Source organism: Triticum urartu, chromosome 7 (genome assembly GCF_003073215.2).
Source record: "Triticum urartu cultivar G1812 chromosome 7, Tu2.1, whole genome shotgun sequence".
NCBI classification, from domain to species: Eukaryota; Viridiplantae; Streptophyta; class Magnoliopsida; order Poales; family Poaceae; genus Triticum; species Triticum urartu.
This window is the reverse complement of record NC_053028.1, coordinates 11,710,885-11,729,026: the sequence shown is the minus strand read 5'-3', so window position 1 is coordinate 11,729,026 and position 18,142 is coordinate 11,710,885. Positions and strand designations below refer to the sequence as shown.

The 18,142-nt window shown below is 46.0% G+C and overlaps 1 protein-coding gene and 1 pseudogene across 1 annotated transcript; one reads left to right on the top strand and one right to left on the bottom strand.

Annotated features, from left to right (window-relative positions):
• Window positions 1-267: 267 nt before the first annotated feature.
• On the bottom strand, window positions 268-8,074 carry LOC125525928 (annotated as a pseudogene).
• Window positions 8,075-16,790: 8,716 nt separating this feature from the next.
• Window positions 16,791-17,316, top strand: LOC125520202 (RING-H2 finger protein ATL39-like). Its single transcript, XM_048685042.1, has one exon. It carries the CDS (start codon window positions 16,808-16,810, stop codon window positions 17,312-17,314), a length of 507 nt encoding a protein of 168 aa, XP_048540999.1. The 5' UTR covers window positions 16,791-16,807; the 3' UTR covers window positions 17,315-17,316.
• The last annotated feature ends 826 nt before the right edge of the window (window positions 17,317-18,142 follow it).

Here is an 18,142-nt window from a genome sequence, read left to right as displayed (position 1 = left end):
AGCAAAGTACAAAGGAAGGGTTGAACTTAAAAATGCAGGGCAAATGGAGAAAATAGTTTCTGCTCTCATCATTTCCCCCCTCTCTTTGTAGTTCTGAAGGGATTACTAAGATTCTACTCTGTGTTGTACACGCTCATTTGCATTGGATTACGATCAATTAACCTGACAATTCTTTTCTCCAGCAAAAATTGGATGTCAATTCTTCTCTCAAAGGAGCTTCGGCTACACCGGTCCACCTTCTCTAGGAGGTGCCTTCTCCCGTGCGTAGCAGACAGCCTTCGCCATGGACTGGGTTGTTCCAACAAATGACAGTTAAGGATCAGGAGGAGCATTCATTTATTGATCATCGGGATTACAAGCCATAACAGAGAGGCAGATTACAAGAAAAATACAGATCTTAATCGGTATCCCCCATTAGCTGTCAAAAACAAAGATGCAGCAGACACATCGGCAGTCGTGAGTACAACCACATCCGGAAAAGTTAGACATTCGTGGCGGGCTCCTTCCTTAATCAGCTGCCCCTTTTCACTTCCCCAGCAGGTCTACGGAAGATAGACATAGTGCGATGCATGTGGTAATTATACACTGCTATAAATGATGAACTTCAACAGAAGGGCGGTTCGGGTGCATCAGCAAGGCCTGCTTGAATGCGTCCTTGACCTCTTTCAACGTCTCCACCGTATTCTTATTATTGCAGACCCCATGCACTTTGATCTCCTGGAGGTGTAACAAGTGCTCCATGCCGACTGGTACAGTGCCGCCCCAGTGGGACCCACGGATCCTGAGTGTTCTTAAACTGGGCATAGCACCTGCCTCGAAGCCCAGGTACGCTGTAGTGTCTTTCCTAGACCAGAAATTTAGGAACTCCAGAACTGGGAATAGCCCCGTGCCTAACATAGCTCTTTCATCAGGGATTTCACATGCTCTGAATTCGAGGTGGACGAGGGAGGGAAGTTTTCCAAGCAGATGAACATCCTGAGTTGATGTCTCTTCAACATACAGCTTAAGCAAGCGCAGGGAATGGAGACCACACAACCATTTTGGAACTCTCCATAACCGCCAAAATTGCAATTCAAGACGCTCAATATGTTCAAAAGGATTAGATGATGAGCGCTGCTGGCTATGCTCACATTCAGCAGGATTGCCAGAGATGAACAAATATTCAAGGTTATAGAGCTTTTCAATGAAGCAGATCAAAGCATCAATTTTTGGCAACTCCAAACTAGTATCTATTGACATATGCAGTTCCCTCAGATTGAACAACTCGCTGAGACCCATAAAACACTTCAGCGATTTCATGTCAAGCCCTCGCAGGGAGTGCAGTGATTTCATATTCTCGATACCTTCAGGCAACTATGTCCAATTTGGAAGAACCAGACAGGACAGGCGGGGCAAATGAACTATATCTGAAGGGATGCTCTTTATCTGTTCACAATCATTTATGTCCAGCGTCTCCAAGTAAACAAGCTCATGTTGTTACATTTTCCTTCCCGATGGGGCCAAGTTTTATACATTTGGTTTGGCAGCTATTTGTTGGGCAATTTGGACCAGTCGCAATCAGGCTACCTTTGAACATAAATCTCTTAAAAGTCATTTTAATGTGGTTTATGCTGCTTGTGGCTTTTTGACATACTGGGCAGGTTTGATGGCTGGTGAGGATCGAGAGTCCATGGAGCGGGGAGCCAAGATGCTGAGATCGAATGCCTCGACGATGATGAGGATTTGTGCACCTCCATCGGCGACGAACTGAATCTACCCCACCAAGGCAGAATAGAGCTTCGAAACTGTGTGCAGCCGTTTGGTGGATCGCATTCCTGCGCGAGGGTCTTTTGCTCCCCTGTGTCTTGCCTGCGAGCAGGGCGTTTGTAGTACTGTTATGTTTCCTGTTGAAGTTTGTCTTGAACTGGTTAGGTCTAGTGGTTTGCGTGATGCTAGGTGTCACTGGGTTTTCGTCCCGCGATGGGCTGCTCGATGACGAGTGCTCATAGTGGGTTTCCAGATCTCGCCTTACCCCTTTCTCGTTTCCTTATGCTGTAGTCGCTTATACTGGGTCGGTGTTCGCTGAATGTTGAACTTTGTATTTCCGTTATGCATTTAATGGAAAGGGGTTGTGGCCCGGGTCAAAAAAAAAGTAAACAAGCTCACCAAGTTGAGTAGGGAGCTCTATCTTCCAAGCTCTAACCATCAGACACCTCAGCAGAAACAATTGGCTAGCAGCGGTGAGGTCAACTATCTCCCGGTCATTGAAAATGATTAGCACCCTAAGGTACTTGAACCACAAAAGAGGGAGTATAGCGTTCCTGAGCAGTAATGATCGAACTTGTGACAGCCTAGTAGCAATAGCAGTGTCATATGTTGCTCCACCAACAGCCATGGAGCACAGGGATAACCGGCGAACCTTGTATTTGCTGAGATGCAGCAGTCTTGCCATGTCCTCAGAATTGTGTGCCACACTTACAAAATTATCTTCTACACACTTGCTTAAGATCAAATCAAGCATCATGTCGTGTACTCTGCAAGACAACACCTCTCCGTAGCTAATTTCACATGGCTGAATAATGCTTCTATTGACGAGCTCATTGAAATAACTCTTACCAACATCCTCCAAATCTGGCCCATGCAAACTGCTGACAAAGCCTTCACCTATCCATTGTTTAACTAGATCATCCCGTAGTATGATGTGGTCCTCAGAATACATACCAAGGAACAGAAAACATGGCCGGAGATGAAGAGGAAGATGTGTGTAGCTAAGGTTTAATATTTTTTTATCTCTTCCAATGAAGGATTTGTGGCAGGTTGGGCACCCAGAGATTTCCTTATGCTCGCCCAGTGTTTCCTTGATTTCACTTGAGTAGCTAATAGGCTAGCTATAGTGATAATTGCGAGCGGCATACCACCACACTTCTTCAGAATTTCAGCCGCAACATCTTTAAGATGGGGTGGACAAACAACTTCAGACCCAAATACTCTATTTGAGAATAACATTCTTGAGTTCTGATCACTGAGGGGCTTCATTGCGTAAATGCACTCACGGTTATTATGACAGGCCATGCCAGCCACATCTTCCACTCGTGTGGTTACAATTATTCTACTCCCATTTCCATTTTCTGGAAAAGCACAACTAATAGTATTCCATGCTGATTGATCCCACAAGTCATCAGCTACAATAAGGTACCTGTTGAAATGTTTGCGCATGGTTATAATGTAGCAGGATATGACTACGTCGAAGAAAGAAGCATGCAAAATAAAAACAAAATTGATGTAAGCAAATCTATTGCTCGGATGGTTGGTCCCTCCCTCTCTCTCCACCTCCCTCCTCCCGCCCTCCCTCACAAGACTCTTCCAATAAACATCTTAGCAATTTTTTTACACTGAGTGAAAAAAGTACAATACATCAATCAAATTTTTCAGAAGATGTATAGTGTGGGATCTGTTAAAGAAACATTATAGAATTGCACACTTTGATGAGAGATATGAGCAAGAGGCTTCAAGAAAACTTGTGTTTTCAGAATTATATGAAGCCAGTAAAGAAACAAAAAATCCATTGGTATTTGAATCCGAGTACCCGGGAAAAAGACAGTGTTTCTGCTCCAACATGTTTTTGTAATTTTGAATCTATATCACAATCGTAAAAATAAGAAAAAAATTCAAACTTCCCACATGCATGGACAAACAAGCATAACCAGAACATGCACACCAATTACTTGATACTTCAAATTTAAGATAGTAGCCATTGCAAATGACTATAGAACGTAAGTAATTACCTTTTATCTGTGAGATACTTCCTTAGCTCTTCAATGATGTCGTCAAACCCGCAATCGTGAGAAGAGACATTTATCCCAAGTTTCAGTTGTAGGCGATTGAGAAGCACTCTCAAATCAGGCCTCTGCGAAACTGAAAAGAATGCCACACAAACAAAATGCTCTTTGATCTTGTCAAACACCTGTTTGGCAAGTGTAGTTTTACCCAGGCCTCCAAAACCAACAATGGACACAACCTTTAGTTTTTTCTGAGTATTCATCAACCAACTAATAACCTCTTCTCTAGGGCCTTCAATGCCCACAAGGTTGGCCGCCTCCTGGTAGACCGCTCGCAAACGAGTGTCAACAGCCACAGGGCCAAAGCTAGGCTTGCAATCATCAATCTTGTAACTCTCTCGTCGAGCATTTGCTTCTACCGCAAGAGTCCTAAGCTCTTCCACCTGGTTGGAAATCTGATGAAGCTCGCACAACCTCTTGTGAAGTTCAGCAGCCTCCCAGAAAAAACCTACCTCAACATCCTCACCCCCGAATTGGCGGATGAAGTCATCAATGCAATTTTCCATGTCGTAGGAAATCTCTCTGAGATCATCCCTCCAATTTTTTTACACCTGGAGCAAGCTCATTCATGAGCTCCGGCAGCTCAAGAGCAGCATGTATGGCACTCAACTCCTTCTCAAGGAACGACATCTGCTTCCTTACCTCTTTGCGCTTATTGTACTCATCGTTGATGAAAGTGGTAAGCTTGCCACTAAGGGTGCTCATCACCCCGGTCGCCACACTCACGGTTGATGCCCTCCTCTTCTTCTGTTGGCTCACTTTGGCATCCTCCTGCTCCACCTCCAGCGATGATGGTTGCAGTTGGAATGGTGCAACATAATCATCCACCAACTTTAGTTCGTCCGCCATCTTGGAGAAGCTTATCTGCGCACAAAAAACAAGATTAGGAGAAATCACTAAATAGCACATATTGTACTAGGCGCCCATGGATAAGGTAAGCCTGCCACCGAGCATGGTTGATGCCTTTCTCTTGATCTCTTGTCTCACCTTGCCATCCTCCTTCTCCACGTCCAGTGCCGATGGTTGCAGTTGGGATGGTGTGATAGAATTATCCATCAGCTTGCCACTAGCGACAGAATTACCCGTCAACTTCAGCTCATCCGCTAGCTTCGAGAAGCTTATCTACAATAAAAATGAAAACATGTTTAGGAGAAATCACTAAATAACACGTATTGTACTCGTTGCCCACGAACGTGGTAAGCTTGCCATGCAGGATGCTCATCACCCTAGTCGCCACACTCACGTTTGATGCCTTCCTCTTCCTCTCCTGGCTCAATTTGCTATCGTCCTGCTCCACCTCCAATGTTGATGGTGGCAGTTTGGATGGTGTAGCAGCAGAACCATCCATTAATTTCAACTCATCCGCCTGCTTGGAGGCAATGCTTATCTATAACAAAAATAAAAAAATGACCATGACACATCACTGAATAATTACTGGTAGATCACATACATTTACTATTGAGTGATTGTACCTGCCCTTCTGTTGAGGCACCTACATCACTTGTAACAGGCCAATTTGAAATTTCCGCGTCACCCAGTATTCTATGGATGATAAACCATGTAGTCGGCCTGTTCCCTGGGTAATAGTTCGTACATTCTATCCCTATCTCGGCACATGCCTTTACTTGTTCCAATGATGTGTGACTATTTGATATCCCAAACATGTCCGTCCAGCTTTCAACTACCTGCAATTTGATAACCATGGTTTGTTATAAAGAAGGACGACATGCATTTAGGACAGAAAAACAAAAACACGCAGCCGTATGGATCAGGACCAGAGACCAAATGCAAGGATTACTATCACAAACAAATTTGAATTTCTCACTTGATTAATTTTGTGTTATTAATCTTTCGATGCACATAATGACTTTAGAAATCAAAATCAGCTTTATTTTACTTTATGTTTTGGGTGGAAGATCATTGCAAAGACAACATTCAGATCTTGTCATTTGCAAATTCTAATGTTAATTAGATACACTAACTGAATATATGTTGAATTTTTTTTCCAACAAGATTGTGGTTTCTTCTAAACATGTTGTCTACAATTTTTTTTGTTGAAACCTCACATACAAAATAATTACCTCCTTAACACTGGAGCACTCCTTATGTCCCATAAGGATCTGCATTACAATAACGCCCAAACTATATATGTCGGTCTTGAAGGTGATTTCTCCACTAATTAAGAATTCTGGTGCCATATATCCCCTGCACAAAATTTTGGTGTAGTCTGTTCGATTAGGTGAATGAAGAGTATGCAAAATTTTTTTGCAGATGACTAATAAAAATGTTAAGTTCGCAAAGAAAATTGCTAGCCTACATTGTCCCAAGCTTGTGCTCAGTAATAGCCCGACTCTGGCTTCCACTTAAGCGATGTGATAGACCGAAATCCGCAATTCTGGGCGCCATGTTATCATCCAATAATACATTCTGAGGTTTGAGGTCCATGTGAATAATACCCTGTTGGTGAAGATAATGTACGCCCTCACAGATCCCCTTAATTATTTGGTAACGTGTGGTCCACTGAAGTCGACAAGATGCATCTGCGAAGAGGATACAGTATAACAAATAGTTAGTACCATATGCGGTGGAATAAGCAGTCCAACGAAACAAAAAAGGGCCTTCGTGAATGATTGCCCGATTTCGAAAGTTAATAAATATGCTAACAAGTTCAAAGGAAGTTCTCGAAACACCCATCTCATTGTCAAAACGTGGGAGATACTCCGATATTTTTTTTGGATGCTCGATTAAGCTCTATCCACAACAGGAAAAGATATTTGTTAGTGCGCTCCTCTCTCTGAGGCAAAGAGGATGAGAATTCAAAATATGTCCAAACAGAAGAGTGCATGTTTTGCAGCGGTATAAGAACAGAGCTGAAAACTACTCGCCCCGTCCCATAATGTAGGACTAGTGTCAAAACACATCCTACATTATGGGACGGAGGGAGTACCATTTAGTGTGCAAAAGGAATTAACAAAGCTCAGAAGAGTGGCAAACAATAAATACTCTGGACTGTAGTTGGTAGACATTTGCTACTACTATAGTAGAAACGCAAAGAAAACTATAAGGCTAATCTGACTTTACCGGAGACATAGTCAGCAAGGCATCCTTTGGGCATGTACTCAAAGCAGAGCAGCCTATGCCGCACATCTGCCAAGACACGCTTCCCATCATATGGCATCAGTACCTGCTGCGTCTCAGAGCAGTACCGGAGAAATCTCACGGTATTCTTGTGCTTGACCCACGCGAGACAGGTGACCTCGGTCTCGAAATTCTTGTCCAGGATCTCGTACCTCTCGAAGAGCTGCTTCACCGCGATAGAGCGACCACTTGGAAGCACTCCCTGCATCTCACATAGAATCTGTGTCAGCTTTCTGGTTAATTCAGTTCAGGGTGGAGGGTATGCTTGCTTACCCTGTAAACGGCTCCGAACCCGCCCCTGCCGATTTCCTGAGCTTCAGAGAAATTTCCTGTGATGGAGCTGAGCAGCGAGAAAGGTAGATTGACTGGATCCGCAGTTTCATCGAGCAACACTTTCTCCAGAGCAGCAAGTTCGCTGCCTTGGCCGCCGTCCGTCATCTCGGTTGTGGAAGTTAGGTGTTATTCTCCTGAAACATGCATAATTAGTGTTGTTCATTAGCCGTACGTGCAAACAAGAAGAAGCAGCAATTTTTGCAGAAAAATATTACTGTATATCTATCTGAAGTTCTGAACTCTGAAGTCGACTTCGATCTAAAAATTCTGAAAGAGAGGACGGACTTGTTCTCTTGATTATGTATGGCAACAAGAAAAGAGAATCTGTGTGTAAGAAATTACAGAAGTGATATGTCTATCTGATGAAGTGTGAAAGAGACATCGATATAGAAAGTCTTAATCTGAAACAAATCGGACGGACCTTTGTTCTCCATTATATAGTTAGCAACCAAAAAAAGCATTGAAGAAAAAGGAGCCCCCTGATTAGATCCACGGAGGATACGGATCTAGCACTAACTAACCAAAAAACCAGGGGACGAGTTCCCATCTATCACCCACCTTATTGGCTTACGGTAGGTACCCTTTTCTGCCGGGGGAAGCGGCGCCGGGGCCCGGAGGACAAGCGTCAAAGGATGGCTGAGGTCGGGCGGGCCGGAGAAGAACTTGACGGCAAGGGTGGAGGCGCCCTCGCCGGAGGAGTACCCTTCTTGACAGGGAGGGAGGGTGGGAGCGGAGAGGCGGATGCGGAGGGGGGAAAGCGGCCGTGCCGACAATGAAATGGAGGACGAGTGGACGACCAGGCTTGACCTGGAGTCTGTGGGCGGAGACTCAGTGGAGAAAGAAAAAGCGGCCGTGCCGACAATGAATGTTAGGATAATCATGATTGAGTCAGTTGATTATGTCGTGTGTGTCATGCACGTAGGTTAGTTAGACTCCAGAGTTGTTAGCTACGTGCATGCATGGGATGGATATGGTTGCATGTGGTTGAGATATTCTAGGAGGTGGGCGTCCGTGTGTGTGCATGGATAGAGTTTGTTAGACTCCACACTCCAGGGTAGTTTAGCTATGTGTGCGTTCAGGCTGCGGGGGTGGCTGGTGAGTCTGGCTATTTAAGCATGTAATCCAGTCCGTTGTAGAGCGCGGGGTATGTGCCCGGTTAAGAGAAAAAGAAAGGCCGTGCGTGCGGTCGTTGCGCCGTTCATCGGCGTGGCGCCGTTCGTGCGGCATGACGTTGGTCGCCTGAAAAATCCAGTGTGTTGTGCTTCTTCTTCTACCTCTGTTCAAGCGGGTGAAAGAGAGAGAGAGGTTCGTCCGGCGTTCGTGTCGCCGAAGAGTACGCGGCGTTCGTCGCCCGACCAGGTTTGTCCCAACAATGAAATGGAGGACGACCAGGCAGGGACTCACCGGAGAAAGAAACCACGCACTACTCCTACTCCCACTCCACTGTTTGCAGTGATTCATGGTCCCTGACTGTTGAGTGTGTCCACCTTTCCATGGTATGCCGAGCGCGTGAGGCAATTGCTTTTGAAAATTTTATTTACTCTTCTCCCAGTGCACCTTACTACTATAGTTTCCAGATAATTACCAACGCTATAAATCCAACCATAACCCCGGTTTCCTAAAAAAAAACATAGTCTTGGTTTGGACTCATTGATTTCTTTTCCATTTTCTCCACACTAGAACTAGAAGGGGAGGGTATATACAACAGGAAATAGCCCACTTGTGCTTTTGAATAGTCACGTGTCACTTATGTTGATGAAAGGGGGGACACAGCTCATGCGCTTCGAGAGAGAGTCGTGTCTTCTGGCTCAACCCCCTATCTTCTCCAACGGCTGGAGCAGAAATGGGAGAGGTGCTCGGTGTAGTTATGTGAAAAGAGCATCTAGTTTTAGGTTGTCTTCTGCCCATGTGGCGTCTGGTGATATGTCGATGTGCAGAGGATGCCGCCGCTTCAAGCGAGCAGCGGTTGCTGGCTTTTGGTGGTGGCGATCCTGGTGGTGCTGGCTGATGGTCAGCTGCTGCTATGGAACGCAAAGTCGGTGCCTCCACCAACAAGCTCTGTGATTCTGTCCTACAGTGGCGCTTTGCTCTCTCTCCATCTTCCAAGGTCACTATGGTGGTGGAATCGAAGCATAGATGAGATGGTAATCCTGATCGGGTTTGTGATCATCCTCGATGGCTGATTGGGACTGGTTGCAAAGCCAGCCAAGGTGCTCGGTTATCGGCTGACTCCATCTCGCCGTCTTACATGCAGGCCGAAGGGCGGCCTTCTTATTTCTTCCTCCTGGCCAAAAAGGCCTAAAGGTAGGCAGCACATCTAGTCATCTTCTCCGTGGCATCTATGTCGTGGTGCCATGGAAGCTTCTCCGTCCCAAGAAGTGTTGTCCCTAACGACGACGTAGCTACAACCATGAAGAAGATGTCAGGGACCCGATTACGTTTCTCATCTAGTAAGTCCTATCACATCATATATATTCCATGTCCTCTTTTTTAATACAAAGGCTCCCTTTTTTAGCTCGAAGGTGCTGCATTTTATTCTATCATCCTGGCAAGATCGAAGTTCAAAACCGAACGGAACCAATGCAACGAAATACAAAACCAAGTTTTAACAATAGCATGCTATCTCGGGCTATAGCATTTGGAGGGGAGTCAACCCAATAGCATCATGTACAATTTAGTGGCTTTAGCATGCTATTGAGGGCAGTAGTAGTGATTAGCGACGCGTCTTACCCTAAATTTTGTTAGCGTCATCGTCTTGTGCCTCCTTGCCTTACCGGCAGTGGCATTTCCTATTTGGCGCTTAAGGCGTCCATCTCTATGCATTTAGCGGACATGCGAATCCCCCTCGTGTTGGGTCGGCCCATTTGCATCTCTTCCTGTTTTTCTCTTAAACCGCAAAAAAGGTGCATCAACCGCATTAACCACTAGGGACAACAAACACCTATGCCTTCATACTTCTTCATTTTTTTATTCTTTCTTAGTTTGCGTAAAGCCCCCGATTTAACCAGTTTTTTCCGGTTCGCTTGACATTTTTTGGACAGTTTCTGCACTGTTATTTTCCTTTGTTTCTTGTTTCTTTTTTGTTCTAGTTATTTTTCCTCTTCTTTTTTCTTGGTCCTTTCTTTGTTTTTCTTAAATGCTAAAAGAATTCATATTTGTTAACTTTTTTCAAAATCGATGAACTTTTTTCAAATTCACAAATTTTTTCTTCAAAATGGATGAACTTTTTTCGATTTGTTTATATTTATTTTTCAGAATTGATGAAACTTTTTTTAAAACCGATGAACTTTTTTTCAAACTCATGAAAATTTTCCAAAATCATGATTTGTTTTACAAAATCGATGAACTTTTTCCAAAATCGAAGTTTTTTTTAAAAAAATTGAACTTAAATTTAAATTCGATTATTATTTCCCAAATTCGTGAACTTTTTTCAAAAAGGGAAAACTTTGTTTTTGCCAATCTAGCTTTTGCCTACTTTGCTTATGCCACTCTAGAATTTGACATATCACTTTTCCCACTCTTAGTTTTTGACAATGCATCACAAATGCCATTCCGTGGCAAAAGCAATAACTTTTCATTTCACTTTTGCCACTCTTAAATTTTGACAATGTATCACGATTGCCACTCTAAAATTATTGTTTTTGCCACGGAATGGCAATTGTGATGTATTGTCAAAAACTAAGAGTGGCAAAAGTGAAATGTCAAATTCTAGAGTAGCATAAGCAAAGTGGTCAAAAGCTAGAGTGGCAAAAACAAAGTTTTCCCTTTCAAAAATCATGAACATTTTTTAATTCACGATTCTTTTTATTTTTCGGGAATTGTTTTAGATTTTTTTTAAAGTCAATCACGACCAGTCAGCAGCGAACAAGCGATGGAAGTGGCCAGCAAAAGCGATGTGCCAAGCGAGCGAGCACACGTGCTTGGCCGACCCAAGTCTGTGGCTCCATACCGTTGTAACCTCAACTTCTTCCTTTATCTCGTGTTGTAACCAAACTCTTGTACCTCTCCTTGTACGCCAAGGCAAGGCCGTTGGCCTCATCAATATAAACGCACGCGACTCCCCTCGAGGGAGTAGGAATGCTTCCACGAAATCTTACATGAACTAGAAAGGGAGGATACATACAACAGGAAATAGCCAACTTGTGCTTTTGAATAGTCACGGGTCACCTCTATCGATGAAAGGGTGGAGACAACTCATGCGCTTCGACAGAGAGCCGCATCTTCCGGCTCAACCCCCTATCTTCTCCGACGGCTAGAACAGAAAAGGGAGAGGTGCTCGGTGTAGTTCTGTGAATAGAGCATCTAGTTTTAGTTTGTCTTCTGCCCATGTGGTGTCTCGTGATATGTCGATGTGCAGAGGATGCCGCCGCTTCAAGCGAGCAGCGGTTGCTGGCTTTTGGTGGTGGCGATCCTGGTGGTGCTGACTGATGGTCAGCTGCTATTATGGAACGCAAAATCGGTGCCTCCACCAATAAGCTTTGTGCTTCTGTCCCTATGGTGGTGCTCTGCTCTCTCTCCATCTTCCAAGGTCACTATGGTGGTGGAATCAAAGCATAGAGGAGATGGTGATCCGGATGGGGTTTGTGATCATCCTCGATGGCTGATTGGGACTGGTTGCAAAGCCAGCCAAGGTGCTCGGTTATCGGCTGACTCCATCTCGCCATCTTACATGTAGGCCAAAGGGCGGCCTTCTTATTTCTTCCTACCGGCCAAAAGTGCCTAAAGGGAGGCAGCTCATCTAGTCATTTTCTCCATGGCATCTATGTCGTGGTGCATTGGAAGCTTCTCCGTCCCAAGAAGCGTTGTCCCTAACGACGACGTAGCTACAACCATGAAGAAGATGTCAGGGACCCGATTACGTTTCTCATCTAGTAAATTCTATCACATCATATATTTTTCATGTCCTCTTTTTTAATACAAAGGCTCCCTTTTTTAGCTCGAAGGTGCTGCGTTTTATTGTATCATCTTGGCGAGATCGGAGTTCAAAACCGAACGGAACCAAACCAACAAAATACAAAACCAAGTTTTAACAATAGCGTGCTATCTCGGGCTGTAACATTTGGAGGGGAGTCAAGCCAATAGCATCATGTACAATTTGGTGGCTTTAGCATGCTATTGAGGCCAGTAGAAGTGATTACGGTTGTGTCTTACCCTAAATTTTGTTATGTCATTGTCTTGTGCTTCCTTGCCTTCCCGGTAGTGGCATTTCCTATTTGACGCTTCAGACGTCTGTCACTATGCATTTTAGCAAACAGGTGCATCCCCCTCATGTTGGGTCGGCCCATTTGCATCTTTTCTTTTTTTTCTCTTAAACCGCAAAAAGGTGCATCATGCGATCTATTTGTTAGGTCTAAGCCGCATTAACCACTAGGGACAACAAATGCCTATGCCTTCATACTTCTTCATTTCTTGTTATTCTTTCTTTGTTTGCGTAAAGCCTCCGATTTAACCGGTTTTTCCGGTTCGCTTGACATTTTTTGGACAGTTTCTTCATCGTTATTTTCCTTCTGTTTCTTGTTTCTTTTTTGCTCTAGTTCTTTTTCCTCTTCTTTTTTCTTGGTCCTTTCTTTGTTTTTCTTAAATGCTAAAAGAATTCATACTCGTGAACTTTTTTTCAAAATCGATGAACTTTTTTCAAATTCACAAACTTTTTCTTCAAAATCGATGAACTTTTTCCTAGACCCATGAACTTTTTTCAATTTGTTTATATTTATTTTTCAAAATTGATGAACCTTTTTTTAAAACCGATGAACTTTTTATAAAATTCATGAACATTTTGCAAATTCATGATTTATTTTTACAAAATCGATGAACTTTTTCAAAATCGGTGATTTTTTAAAAATTTATGAACTTAAATTTAAATTTGATGATTTTTTCCAAATTCGTGAACTTTATCAAAAACCATGAACATTTTTTAATTCACGATTGTTTTTATTTTTTGGGAATTTTTTTAGATTTTTTTTAAAGTCAATCACGACCAGTCAGCAGCGAACAAGAGATGGAAGTGGCCAGCAAAAGCGACGTGCCAAGCAAGCGAGCACACTTGGCGACCCGAGTCTGTGGCTCCATGAGGGCCACTCCGCGAAGAAGCGCCATATAGGAGGGAAGAAGCGCCATTTCTAGTCGACCTAATTAAACACTGGTAACAACAACATAAATATCCAGTGAAGGACCTCTCATGCGTGGGGAGAAGATATCATTAGTTTTTTAAGATAAAAAGGGACCAAGGGAGTACGTAGATATCACCTCGACCATCCTCGAGAATGAGTGCCGTTGGTTCGTGTGTGTCAAACTCAATCCTCCTCTATCTACCTCCCGTCCCTTTTCACCCTGCCTTGTCGTGCAGACACAATAAAAAAAACGATGGCGCTGCGCCTTGCCGTAATATCTCGGCCCCCACAACATCGCGTTGCGTGCACGGTGCACCACACCACACCACTAGACATTAGTATGCCAGTTGATGTACCGTCGCGTGCATGGTACATCAACAACTGGTGCACGGTAACATCAACTGTTGGTTCAGTCATTCCTCCTCCAGCACACAATGCAACGAAGTGGTTTGATTTTCGAAACAGAATTTTGACCTGCTAGCAGCTCTACCTTTTACTGAGCTCACTGGAAATGAGAGACCATCGGGGTTTCGCCTTACTTTTGCATGGGTGTCGAGGGTATACATTTTTTTTCTAGGGTTTCCTGTTGGTATACCTTCTTAGAGCAACTCTAGCAGACCCCGCATCCCGCCCCGACCCGTAAAAAAACCGTCAAAATGCGGGCCGGGGCGGAAAAACCCGCTCGATCAGACCCCGCATCCCGTCCCGGCCCGCAAAATTTTTTAGAGGGCGCGGAAAAATCCCGAGCCCAACCCGGGAAAACGCGGGTTTCCCCCTCGCGGCTGCGGTGCCCTGCATATAACCGGAAGCGGTTGGTGGGGGGACATTTCATCCCGCGCTTTCTCCCACCAACCACCTCTCCTCTCCCCTCTCGCGCCGCCGCCGGCCGCCGCCCAAGATTCCGGCGACCGCAGACGGTAGGAGCACGCCAGAAGGCCGCCACGCGCACGAGGCCTCCCCCCTTCCCCCTGCGTCGGCGGGCCGCCGGATTTGCAGATCTGCGGCACTTCATCGCGGGCCGCCGGATTTGGCTTTTTCCTGCCGCCGGCTGCCCCAAGCGATGGAGTGGTCGGGGGGCCTCTCCCGCAGCCCAGGCAAGGGTGCATCGCCGCATGCAGGTGCGAGTTCGTCCGTCCGCCGTACTCGTCCGGCCGTCCACGGGGCTCGGCACTCGCGCAACGTCTTTGTGGCTTGCCGATGCCGCTCATAGAGTGCGACGACTGCACGCGGAAAGTGCTGCGGCTCACTTCGAGCACGCCGAAGCACCACGGATGGGTGTTCTTCAAATGCGAAAACGACGGGGTACGTGCACTTGCGGTAGCTTGTTTCACAGTTCATTCTTTAGCTAAATTGCGGTGGCTCACTTTGAGCTTGCTCATTCTTTTGTGTAGGACGAAGGATGCTCATTTTGGTTTTGGGATGGAAAGGGCAATACATTGATTTGTTGATAGAAAGAAATTTAATAGATGTTAGTGCACTCCTTAGTATAATCGAAGGCAATGATGCGGCTGTATGTGCAACTAGAGGGGAAGCAACATCTACTTCTACCGAACCAAAGATGAAGAAAGAAGAATGCAAAATCAAGCATGCATGAAGAAGATATTAGTCCAACTAGTGGGAGCAGTTATGGAAATTGGAAATCTTCTAAAATGCATTCTTGTAGTTCTTGTTTTCTTAGGTCTTGCTATTCTAGCAAAGATTTGGTGATGCTTTTTGTATTCAATTATGTCAAAGCAATGCAATATGCTAGATCAAATTGAGTTACAAATTTAAGTTTTGCGGGCCGGGAGGAGATGCGCCAGATCAGACGCCGCAACCCCAACCCGTAAAAAAGCATATTCTGGGAATATCCTTTTTTACGGGTCCATTATGCGGGGTCTACAACTGCGGCCGTCCGCGCCGACCCGCAAAGAAGTTTTTCCGCAAACTGCAAAAACGTTTTGTGGGTCGGGAGGATGCGGGATCTGTTAGAGTTGCTCTTAGCAGGCAGTCGGTATGAATTGAGATTGGTAAGCGCACTGGCCCTTCTCTTTCTTATTAAAAAAAAGAAGAAAGAAGAGGAAACGAGCGAGGTGTGGACGTGCCAACATCATGCATGCACATTTGTTACCACTTTAGTGCTCCCTGAGGGCAAAACAGTGTAAGAGAGGCCAGAAAGTGGTCTATTCCCTTTCTGGGATAGTGACATTTCATGGATAACTATGGGTGGGGAGACGAACTTTCGACTGGAATGAACTAGCGCTTTCGACTCCAAAAAAAAAAAAGACTTTTTTGGCAAAGGTGCGGCGCACTCTAACCGCAGCCATGGCGTGGCTTATTCATCTCCATGTCACTTTCAAAATTTTGAACTCTTGGATTTTCTAATTCTGAAACTCTGAGCTTGCAATATTTTGATTTTTTGGTCTATCAAAAGTACGGAAATACTGTTCTCGAAAAAAATATTATTATTGTTATGTTCTAAAAAAAAGTATGGAAATACCACGTGAAAGCTAGCCTAGCTGCACTGCATGGCGCCGGGATCATTCTGCTTCCCTCGCGTGCAGGAGAGCTAGCCTAGCTGCACTGCGTGGCTCCTGGTCCGTTCGGTTCGCTCCAACGCACATCCGACCCTACGAGAGAAAGACGAGAGAGGACGGACGTCACCGGACAACACCAAGAAGCCCGCAACTATGAGAAAAACACAACCAGGCCACTGGTCAGGTCCGCCGACCACCGCCGCTGCATTCCGAATCTGGAGGAGCCGGAGCTGGAATGCATTGATGGCATCATGGCAATCAACTGGTCAGGTCCTTCTTGTGCCTGCGAGAAGAAGAGACTATACAAGCAAGGCTGTTTGCATTGAGGTGAGAGGTACTCTAGCAAAAGCATAAACATCAAGTAACACTTATCATAAAAGTCCAATTTCTAGTCGGCCCAAACAGTAAGTACTAGTCTAGCAACAGCATAAATATCAAAGTAGGAGTAACACTTTTTCTTTCAAGGGTGTAGGAGTAACACTTCATGTCGACCATCCATCGAGAATCGAGAATAGGTACGATGCATGCACAGGTCTCAACACCTTTGCCTCAGGATGGTCATAGTGGGGAGTAACTTAGACCATCCATCGAGAATATAGGTACGTTGCATGCACAGGTCTCACCACCACCACCATGCAAAACGTCTCGGAAGGGAGCGCGTGTCCTTGTCCCCCACAAATATCTCGATCGGGAGGCACGTGATGAGCGACGCGAGTGGAGCTCACTGATCATCACTACTACCAGATTCGGAATGCAGCGGCGGCCACCCTAACGTACGGCCGCCACTTTATATACTGCATCGGCGCCACTTTGCCCCAGCACCACCACCACCACCACGACGTAAACAAACACAGATCCACAGCTGCCGACGCCATTCTCACCTTTCAGCAGCATGGGCGCGCCGGACACATCATGGGTGTTCGCGGACCTCGCCGTCGCGGACAGCTCCAGGTACAGCACCCGCTCGCGGCTGCTGCTCACGGGGCTCTCCTTCGCCATCGGCATCCTCACCATCCTCCTCTACCTCGCCGTCTCCTACGCCTGCCGCCGCCGCCGCCGCCGTCGTCAGCGCGGCGCTGGCGCGGGTGCTGGTGCGGAGGACCAGGAGGCCGGCATGAGCGACGCGGCCATCATGTACGAGCAGGTCGACGCGCTGGCCGCGCCCATGGACTGCGCGGTGTGCCTAGGGCAGGTGGAGGCCGGCGAGAAGCTGCGTCGACTCCCCAAGTGCGCGCATCTGTTCCACGCCGACTGCGTCCACGCCTGGCTGCAAGCGCACTCCACCTGCCCCATGTGCCGCGCCGCTGCCACCGGCACCATACCGGCCGCGACAGCGGCGCTGCCACCTGGCGTGGTTGCAGTTGCAGGCACGCCGCCTGCCTTGGAACGGATGAATTGAACCACACCCACCGGAGAATAGCCAGAGTGATGGATCGACTAGCGAGTAGCGACACTAACCGGAGAATGGCCTTTTTTTGTGGTGTGGTCATGGCTCCGGCCATAGTGCGTGTACAGGAGTGTTTGTGAAGTCAAGTGTGCTTATATTGGTGGCTGCGTTTCATAGTGGGCTTAGATATTATTTTCACAAGAAGAAAAACCTTCGCAAATTTTGACCAAATTTATAGAGAAAAATATATTTTGCTAAAAAAATAGAGGAAAATATATATCTTTACAATATGAAATAAATAAAATATGACAAACGGCTCCGCTCGATGTCTCGACTGTCCTCATGGCCGCGCCACGGCCTGGCCTCCATTAAGCCCGGCCCGAAGCCAAAAAGCTCTGCCTGAAATCATGGAAAAGAGAAGCTTGAGCCTGACCGGAACTTCCTTGCAGGATGGAAAGTGAAGTGCAAGCCCGTCCTGGCCTGGATTTTTGGGCCGGGCTCAGGCTGTCCATGCCCAGGTTTACTATCATTCGTGACGTGCTCAGCAATCCGCCGCCCAGCGCCGACCCACCGCCGGGCCGGTTAGGGCACCCGGTGGGGGCTCGGCACGGAATCCACATAGAGTCTCATCGTCGCTACGTTTTCCAGGACGTCAACCCAAGCCAGCATCCATTCGTTTCGATTTTGTTCCGACAACCGCTTGGTGGGTAGGGCACTCGCCGACTGCTGCTGTACATCGATAGCCTTTTTCTTGATGGTAGCCTTTCATTTCCTCGACATTGTGAATATTTTTAGACCCGATGGAATCATGGGAGACTCGGTGGCCCAAGTTGCAATTAT